Here is a 10,266-nt window from a genome sequence, read left to right on the forward strand (position 1 = left end):
TTACATCTGACCAATCTTAACTCCTCTTCTCCTTCCTGAGCTAGAGTGCAGGCTGATAGTGCGCTTATCTCTAGTCTCAGATTCTAACTGTGAAGAAGCAGGCATGTTAAACACGTGATTCTTTCTCACAGGAGACCCGATACGTCTGAGACAGAAGAGGCCACGACCCCATGTCCATTCTGTGAATTTCTTCTCCCAGAGTGTGAACTTCTGTGTCCTGGATGTAAAAATAACATCCCGTATTGCATTGTAACGGTAAGTTTCTTTATAACATATGTTTCTCTATACATATATTTATAATCCATTTGAATATTTGATGTGTACAAAAACACACTTGGGAATCAGATGGCCCTGGCTTGAGTCCTTTCTCTGCCACTTTATTGGGTATATAACTTTGTGCAATTTGCTTTATCTTACTGGGCCCAACCATAACAATGGCAGCTTATTGAGATAAACTGCAGGTTGAAGACAGAACATGAAGCCGTAGTACACTGCGTGGCATACTGCACCACAGTGGTGGTTTTTGTTATTATTCTTAAAACCTATTAGAAAAATCTAAATACTAGATTATTTGTTAATCACTAGCCTAACATAAGCCTTATTTTAGAGGAAAGTAAATTTAGGTAATGATGTCACAAAATTGAACACTATTCTTTTATATATGAATGTGATAAATGAAATCTGACTTAGTCTGTTTGATGCCATCTCTTTCTAGCCAGTCATCTATGTGAAATATCAATTTCATAATTTAGAAGTCTGGCTTTTAACTTTAATACATTTATTGTAATTGAATGATGGCGGGAATTTTTTAAATGTTGAATTTTACTTTTAAATGTACTGTTTCCAGGGTCGCCATATGTTGAAGAATGATTGGACTGTGTGTCCACATTGTGACTTTCCTGCCCTGTACTCAGAATTTAAGATGTAAGTGTGCATTGTTTAATTCAGCCACACAGATTAGGCCTTTCATTCAACCACTCTTCTATTCTGAGGACCCAAATTGTCTTCTTGGAAGAACTTTCTAAATGACCTTTGTGAACATTGTCCTTAAAGGGGATCTTGCATGAGACTGATTACTCCTAATTCTTAAACTGCATGATGAACGTGACTAAGGAGGCATAGACAGGATTTTTCACATGAGAATATCCCAATGATAGAGAAATATTATAGATTTAATTTTACTCTGCCTTTCCCTCCCCACACAGCATGTTAAACACCGAAAGCACATGTCCTATGTGTTCAGAGAAATTAAACTTTGCTCAACTAAAAAAAATCTCAGACTGTACCCAGTACCTGCGAACAGAGGTGGAGAAGTGAGTGGCGCGTACAGGTAAGTGCCAGACCGTCCACTCACTCATTCCTAGGGCACGAGGGTCCACAGAGCAGACACCGCTTTACAGTTTGTATTGGCAAAACCTCCCTTTTGTGCATCACGTAACTTGTCAGCTTTGAAGACTTTGACAACAAACCTTTGATGTGCTTAAAAAATGCTAAAATGCAGGTTATACGGTCTCCATGGTGACAAAGGCTATTTGGCCAAGCAGCATCGTGGATTTCGACTATGCTATATTTTATCAAACCGCATGTTCTTCTTTTTAATCAGACTATTAAAACTAGAGCCAGCTTATAACGATTGAGTTTTTTAAAGTTCTGAATATATTATAAAACTTTTGGCTCCCACAGATTTGAAAAACCCCTTCTTTCCAAGTCTCATTTTTGCCATAAGGAAGCTGCACACACCCTTCCATTTGCATTCCATTGGCAAGAATTTACTCATGGCCACAAATACTGCAAAGGGAGGCAGGGAAATGTGGTGTCCTCCTGGGAAGCCAAAAGCCCCACCAAAACTCGGGCGTCTCTTTAAAAGGAAAGAGTGAGATTAGTTCCTGACATGGCGTCTACCCTCACTTGGTTACAGTGGAACTCTGCATTTTCTCATGACCTGCCCACACAGTCTCCCTTCCTCAGTAAAGAGCAGCCCTATTCAGCGAGCTGGTCAGGATGGAAACCTGGATGCTACCGACTCATCCTCCCCTCGCCCCTTCCCCCAGTCCATGGGGAATTCCTCTCAGTCTACCTGCAGTGTATCAAGTTCCCTTCACAAACCTTCCGGGAGCTTTTTACTAAAGCTCCACAAACAGCCTCTGCCTCCCCCTCCCACTCACTGTACTGCAGCCCTGCTAGTGCTTCTACAACGTCTGCAAATTCTTGCGTTCTCACCAGTAGCACACAAAAGCTTGTCGGCCTTTTTGTTTATAATCGTTCTAGAAGGTGAAGTGGTATCTCATTGTAGTTCTGATTTGTTTCCCTAATGACTAAGGATATGGAGTATCTTTTCATGTGCTTGTTGGCCATTTTTGTACCTTTGGAGAACTGTCTATTCAAGTCCTTTGCCCGTTTTTTAACTGGGTAATTTATCTTTTTATTGAGTTGTAAGAATTTTTAAAAATATTTTTATTTACTTTTTTTGAGAGAAAGCAGGGGAGGGCCAGAGAGAGAAGAGGAGAGAGAATCCCAAGCAGGCTCCACACTGTAAGTGCAGAGCCTGATGCAGGGCTCGAACTCATGAACCGTGAGATCCTGACCTAAGCTGAAAGTCAAGAGTCGGGCCCTTGAACGATTGAGCCACCCAGGAGCCCCAAGTTATAAGAATTCTTAATAGACCCTCCATACAAGTGTTTTATTAGATACATCATTTGCAAATATACTCTTCCGTTCTGTGGAAGTATTTTTTACTTTCTTGATAATATCCTTTGATGTAAAACTTTTTATTTTGATGGAGTCCAGTTATCTTTTTTCTCTCTTTAGTTATATGTGTTTTTGGTGTCATATCTAAGAAACTGTTTACACCTATTTCTTTCTAAGAGTTTTATAGTTGTTGTTCTTACATTTATATCTTTCACCCATTTAATTTTTGTGTACTGTATTAATAAGTTAGGGATCCAACTTCTTTCTTTTGCCATGTACATGTCCCAGGACCTTTGCTGAAGACTATTCTTCCCCATTGTTACTGGGTTGTCTTTTAGTTATTGAGTTGTATAACTTCTTTATTTGCATTTCCTAGGTACAAATCTGTCAGATATATTTTGCAAATCTTTTCTCTTCCGGTGGCTTCCCAATTCGTTTCCTTAATGGTGTCTTTTGATGAGATTTTGATGAATTATAATTTATACATTTAAAATTTTTATGTTTATTGTGTCCTGTCTAAAAAAATATTTGCCTACTAACAAGTCATGAACGTGTTCTAGTAAGTTTCCTCCTAGAAGCTCTAGGTCTGTGACCCATGTTGAAATTATTTTTGTTTACAGTGTGAGAGGACGATTGAAATTCCCCCTCCCCTGCAGCTCCCTCAAGTAGATATATACAGTCTTCCAATACCATTTGTTGAAGTCTTTCCTTTCCCCATTGAATTGCTTGGGTGCCTTGGTTGAAAATCAGTGAGGTTTTAAGTATAGATTTTTCTGGGCCCTCTCTTCTTTTCCAATGATGTATTTGTCCCCTATTTTAATACTACACTGTTTTGTTACTGTGACTTTATAACACATCTTAAAAGTTCGGTACTTTGGATGCTCCAACACTGTCACTTTTTCCAATATTGTTTTGAGTTCTCTTTTTTTTTTTTTTTTTAAGTAGGCTCACACTCAGCTTGGAGCTCAATTCAGGGTTTGAACTCACACCTTTGCTTAACCGAGCTACCCAGGCACCTCTTGACTACTCTTAATTCCTTTCCATCTCTCTATAACATTTTGGAATCAGCTTGTCAAATTCTATTTTTAAAGCTTGTTCAAATTATGATTGGGATTTGTTTCATTTTCTGTTGCTGCATAACCTATTATCACAAATTTAGCATCTTAAAACAACATACATTGTGTCACAATTTTTTGAGATATAACTGACATCACTTGTTTTAGGTATACAACATAATGGTTATATATACAGAAATGATTACCAAGGTAACTTCCAAATATACAATATAGTTAACCCTAGTTGCCATCATGTACATTACATCCCCAGGACTTATTTATAACTGGAAGCTTGTACATTTGGCCACTTTCATCCATTCCACCCACTCCCCACCCCAGGCCTCTGGCAATCAACAAACTGTTTTCTGTTATCTAGGAGTTCAGCTTTTTCATACATATAAGTGGGACTGTACAGGTTTTGTCTTCGCCTAATTTCACTTGGCATAGTGCCCTCAAGTGTCATTTTCTTTATCCAGTAGAGATGGACACTTAGATTGTTTCCGTATCTTGGCCACTGTAAATGATGGGGAAATGAACATAGGGGTGCAGATATCTTTGCAAGATAGTGACTTTTTTTTCAGATAAATGCCCAGCAGTGGAATAGCTGAACCATATGGTAGTTGTTTTTAATTTTTTGAGGAACCTCTATATTGTTTTCCACAGTTGCTGCACCAGTTTACATTTCCACCAGCATTGCACAGTGGTCCCTTTTTCTCCATGTCTTTACCAATACCTGTGATTTCTTGCCATTTTGATAATAGCCATTCTGACAAGTGTGAGGTGATACATCATTGTGTTTTTGATTTGTATTTCCTTGATCAGAGATGTGCAGCAGCACCCTTTCACGTACCTACTGATCATTTGTTGTATCTTGTTTGGAAAAACTTCTATTCAGATCCTTTGCCCATTTTTAATTGGATTTTTTTCCAACTGAATTGTAGTTCTTTATATTAACCCCTTATCAGATCTGTGATCTGCAAGTTTTTCTCCCATTCCATGTTGTCTTTTCATTTTGTTGGTCTCCTTTGCTGTATACAAGTTTTTTCAGTGTAGTCTTACCTGTTTATATCTGCTTTGCTGCCTTGCTGCCTTTGCTTTTGGGGTCAAATCCAAAAACTCATTACCAAGACTCATGTCAAAGAGCTTACCCCCTATATTTCCTTCTAGGAATTTTATGCTTTCAGGTCTTATGTTCAAATTTTTAATCCATTTTGAGTTGACTTTTGTGTATGGTGTGAGCTACAGTACAGTTTTCCCAGCACCATTTATTAAAGAGCTTCTCCTTTCCCCATTATATATTCTTTACTCTTTTGTCCTAAATGAATTAACCAATGCAACTGTTTTTATGCCAATACTTTACTGTTTTGATTACTATAGCTGTGTAATTTAGTTTAAGGAAGTGTGGTGCCTCTAGTTGTATTCTTCTTTCTCAAGATTGCTTTGGCCACTCAGGGTCTTTTGTGGTTCCATACAAATGTTAGGATTGTTTGTGTTCTATTTCTGTGAAAAATATTCTTGGAGACTGATAAACATTGCATTGCATCTGTAGATTGTTTTGGGTAGTATGGACACTGTAACAATTTTAATTCTTCCAATCTTTGAGCACAGAGTATCTACTTATTTGTCATTAATTTCTTTCATCATTGTCTTCTAGCTTTCAGTGTACAGGTATCTCACTTCCTTGGTTATATTTATTCATAGTATTTAATTCTTCTTTGTGCAATTGCAAATGGATTGTTTTCTTGATCTCTGATAGTTCATCATTAGTATATAGAAATGCAGCTGATTTTTGTATATTGGTTTTGTATCTGCAACTTCACTGAATTCATTTATTAGCTCTAACAGGTTTTTAGTGGTCTCTACAGTTTTCTATATAATATCATGTCTTCTGCAAATAGTGACACTTTGGCTTCCTTTCCAATTTGGATGTCTTTTATTTCTTTTTCTTGCCTCATTGCTGTGTCCAGGACTTCCAGTACTATGCTTAATAAAAAGTGGCAAGTGTATGCATCCTTATTTTCTTCCTAATCTTAGAGGTAAATATAAGTTTTTAACCACCAAGGAGGATAGCTGTGGGCTTGTCCTATATGGCCTCTTTTATGCTGAGATATGTTCCCTCTATAACCACTTGGTATAAACATTTATCATCAGTGGATGTTGAATATTGTCAAAATGCTTTTTCTGTATCTACTGAGATGATCATATGATTTTTTAAATAATTTTTTGTTTATTTTTGAGAGAGAGACAGATAGTGAGCAGGGGACAATGGGCAGAGAGAAAGGGAAACACAGAATGTGAAGCAGGCTCCAGGCTCCATGTTGTCACAGCACAGAGCCCAACACGGTACTCAAACTCACCAACTGTGAGATCATGACCTGAGCTGAAGTTGGACGCTTAACCGACTGAACCACCCAAGTGCCCCTATTCTTGATTTTCTTAATGTGGTGTATCACACTGATGTTTGTGGATGGTGAACTATCCTTGGATCCCTGGAATAAAATCTCACCTGATCATGGTATATGAACCTTTTAACTTACTATTGAATCCAGTTTGCTAATAGATTTTTGTATTTTATGTTCATCAGGCATTTTGGCCTGTAATTGTCTTTATTGTGGTGTCCTTGTCTGGTTTTGATATCTGAGTAATGCTGGCCACATAAAATGAGTATAGAAGTGTTCCCTCCTGGTTTTTTGGAAGCGTGTGAGAATGATTGGTGTGAATGGTTTAAATGTTTGGTAGAGTTCACCAGTGAAGCCATCTGGCCTTGGACTTTTTTTGCTGGGAATTTTTTTGGTTACAGATTCAATCTCCTTTCTAGTAATTGGTCTGTTCAGATTTTGTTTCTTCATGATTCAGTCCTGTAAGATTCTATGTTTCTAGGAATATATCTGTTTCTTTTCTAGATTGTTGGTATATAATAGTTCATAGTGTCTTTTACGATCTTTTATATTTGTGTTATCAATTGTAATATCTCCTCTGTCCTCTTTTTTTTCTGTTGGCTAATCTAGATAAAGATTGGTCTGTATTCTTTAACCAGCTCTTAGTTTTATTGCTTTTTTTTTTTTTTTTTTTTTTTTTTTACTGTTTTTAGTCGCTGTTTCAACTTTAGGTTTAGCTTGTTCTTTTCTAGTTCCCCAAGGTGTAAAGTTAGGTTGTTTAACTTGAGTTCTTGTTTCTTGACATAGGCATTTACTGCTAGAAGCTTCCCTCTTAGAACTGCTTTTGTTGCATCCCATAAGTTTTGGTACATTATCTTTCCATTTTCATTTGTCTCCAAGTATTGTTTTTTCTTTTGATTTCTTCCATGACCAACTGGTTGTTCTTCAGCATGTTGTTGAATCTCCACATATTTTTTAATTTTCCAGTTTTATTTTCCTATGACTTCCAGTTCCATACCACTGTGGTTAGAAAAAAATGCTTGATGTGATGATGTCAGTCTTTTTAAATTTATTGACTTGTTTTTGTGGCCTAACCTATGATCATTCCTGGAGAATGTTTCATGTGTGCTTAAGAATGTCTATTCTGGGGTGCCTGGGTGGCTCAGTTGGTTGAGTGTCTGACTTCAACTCAGGTCATGATCTCACAGTTCGTGAGTTTGAGCCCCATATCAGGCTCTCTGCTCTCAGTGCAGAGCCTGCTTTGGATCCTCTGTCTCTCCACTCTCACTCTGTCTCTGCCCCTCACCCACATTGTGTGTGCGTGTCTCTCTCTCAAAATAAACATACTAAAAAAAGAAAGAATGTCTATTCTGCTTGGAGGGAATATTCTGTAAAGATCTGTTAAGAGCAATGTTTACCTACTGATTTCCTGTCTGGATGATCTAGCCCAGAAATGAAGTCCCCTACTCTTACTATATTGCTAGTTCTCTTTAGATCTGTGAATATTTGCTTTAGATCTTTGTTTTTTAATGTTTCTTTTGAGAGTGAGCAAGTAGGGGAGGAATAGAGAGAGAATCCCAAGCAGGCTCCATGCTATGAGCATAGAGCCTGACATGGGGCTTGATCCCATATACCGTGACATCATGACCTGAGCCAATAAAAGGAATCAGCTGCTTGAGAGAGAGGAATCTCTCTCTCAAGAGAGCCACCCAAGCACCCCTATTTTTTTTTTTTTTAACATCTATTCATTTATTTTTGAGATAGAGATTGTGAGCAGGGGAGGGGCAGAGAGAAAGGGAGACAGAGAATCACAAGCAGGATCCACCCTGTCAGCACAGAGCCCAACACAGAACTCAAACTCACAAACTGTGAGATCATGACCCAAGCCAGTATCAAGAGCCAGATGCTATCTGGGCCACCCAGGTGCCTCTTGCTTTATATCTTTAGATGTTCCTATGTTAGGTGCGTACCTACAAATGTTATATCCACTTTTGCGTTGACCTCTTTATCATTATATAATGACCTCTTTGTCTCTTATGACAGTCTTTGTTTTAAAATTTATTGTCTGATACAAGTAAAGCTATTCCAGTTTTCTTTTGGTTCCCATTAGCCTGGAATAGCTTTTTCCATTCCTTCACTTTCAGTCTGCATGTCCTTAAAACTGAGTGAGTCTCTTGTTAGCAGTAGGATTGATGGATATTATTTATTTAATCCATTCAGCCACTCTTTTGATCAGAGAATTTCATCAATTTATATTTAATGTATTGATAGATATGGACGTACTGACATTCTTATTGTTTTCTGGATGTTTTGTAACTTTTTTGTTCCTTTCTTCTCCTGCTTTGTGATTTAATGATTTTCTATAGTGGTATGCTTAAATTCTTTTTATCTTTTGTGTATCTACTACAGACTTTTGTTTTGTGGATGCCATGAGGCTTACATAAAACCTAACCGTGTGTTTTAAATTTATATCAAGTTCAAACACATTTTAAGGCTCTACATTTTTAGTCTCCCCACCCCATCTATTTTTGATGTCATAGTTTACATTTCTGCAACTTGGGTGTCCATTATTGTCATTATAGTTATTTTTACTACTATTATAAGTGATTAGCCCACCACCATCACAACATAAGATTATTCTGAATTTATACATTAACTTTTAAGTATTCAGATTTACACTTTCATACGTTTTCCTCTCATTAATCAACACTTTCAAGGGTGCCTGCCTGGCTCAGGTGGCTAAGCATCCAACTTGATTTCAACTGATCTCCTAGCTTGTGGGTTCAAGCCTCACATCAAGCTCTGCACTGATTGATAGTGTGAAGCCTGCCTGGGATGCTCTTGCTCTCTCTCTCTCTCTCTCTCTCTCTCTCTCTCTCTCACTCTCTTACACACACACACACACACACACACAGAATAAATGAATAAGCTTTTTAAAAAAAATCAGCACTTTCAGCGTAAAGAAGCCCCTTTATTAACATTTCTTTTAAGGCTGGTCTAGTGTTGATGAACTCCTTTAGTTTTTCCTTGTCTGGAAAACAGTCTTTCAATTCTGAAGGACAGTATTGCCAAGTAGAATATTCTTGGTTGGCATTGTTTTTCTTCCAGCAGTTTGAATATATCATGCCACTGTCTCCTAGTCTGCAAAAGTTTCTACTAAAAATTTGCTGATGGTCTTATTGGGGGTTCCCTTTTAATGTAACAAGTTGTTTCTCTCCTTTAGCTTTTGGCAATTTAATTACAATGTGTCTTAGTGTGGGTCTCTTTGGGTTCATCGTTTGAAACTCTGGGTTTCCTAGATCCGGATGTCTGTTTCTTTCTCCAAGTTAGGGAAATATTCACTCTTTTTCCTTTCCTTTTAGGATCCTTATAATGTGAATATTGGTTGGCTTCATGTTATCACACAAATCCCTTAAGCTAAGCTATAATCACTTTTTCATTTGAGCTTTTTGCTGTGCTGATTAGATGAGTTTCATTGACCTGTCCTCAAGTTCACTGATCTTTCTGTTCATTTAGTCTGTTATTGAACCTTTCTATTGTATTTTCCAGTTCAGTAACTATATTCTTCATGTCTGTGATTTGTTTGGTACTTTTTTCACTTTGTTCATGAGTTGTTTTTATGACCATTATTGTAAACTATCATGTAAATCACTTAATGGAGATTAAACAAAATCTCCATTTTGTTAAGAGCATCTTCTGACATTTTATCTTTTTGGTTTTTGTTTGGAACATATTCCTGTTTCTTCATTTTCATTGACTCTGTGTTTAGCTCATGCATGAGCTAAAACAGCCACGTCTCCCAGTCTTGAAGGAGTGGGCTCACGCATGAAATGAGCCAAATTGTTCAACACTACCCTGGCTCTATCTTCTTTGTTTCTAGTGGCTCCCAGTAGCTGAGGGTATGCCAAGACCTGTCAGTATCCCAAAGTGGGGATTTCACTCAGCACCTAGATGCTAGCCTCTGGAGAGTGTTGCAGTTGGCCCTGAAGTATGTGTTAAATTAGAAGCCTGTCCCTTGGGCCCAAGCTTTTAAGATGGCCTTTTTCACAGACAGACTGGGTACATTTCAGTCTGCTGCCTTTGTGCTGGTTCCTGGGGGATAGCCACAGTGGGTCTATGTGATCTTATTTTGTTGTTTTTTTTTT

General features: G+C 37.7%; 1 protein-coding gene across 1 annotated transcript in view; it reads left to right on the forward strand.

The window, feature by feature from the left end:
- The window catches only part of WDR19 (WD repeat domain 19), a 112,881-nt gene that overhangs the window by 100,363 nt on the left and 2,252 nt on the right, over positions 1–10,266 (forward strand). The window contains exons 34-36 of the mRNA XM_039227032.1: positions 132–255; positions 848–924; positions 1,206–1,330. Of these exons, the coding sequence (XP_039082963.1) occupies positions 132–255; positions 848–924; positions 1,206–1,317 (313 nt within the window). The 3' untranslated portion in view covers positions 1,318–1,330. The remainder of the gene's footprint in view (positions 1–131; positions 256–847; positions 925–1,205; positions 1,331–10,266) is intronic.

The sequence above is a fragment of the Hyaena hyaena genome, unplaced genomic scaffold (assembly GCF_003009895.1).
Source record: "Hyaena hyaena isolate Hyena2069 unplaced genomic scaffold, ASM300989v1 scaffold_24, whole genome shotgun sequence".
In the NCBI taxonomy this organism is placed as follows: Eukaryota; Metazoa; Chordata; class Mammalia; order Carnivora; family Hyaenidae; genus Hyaena; species Hyaena hyaena.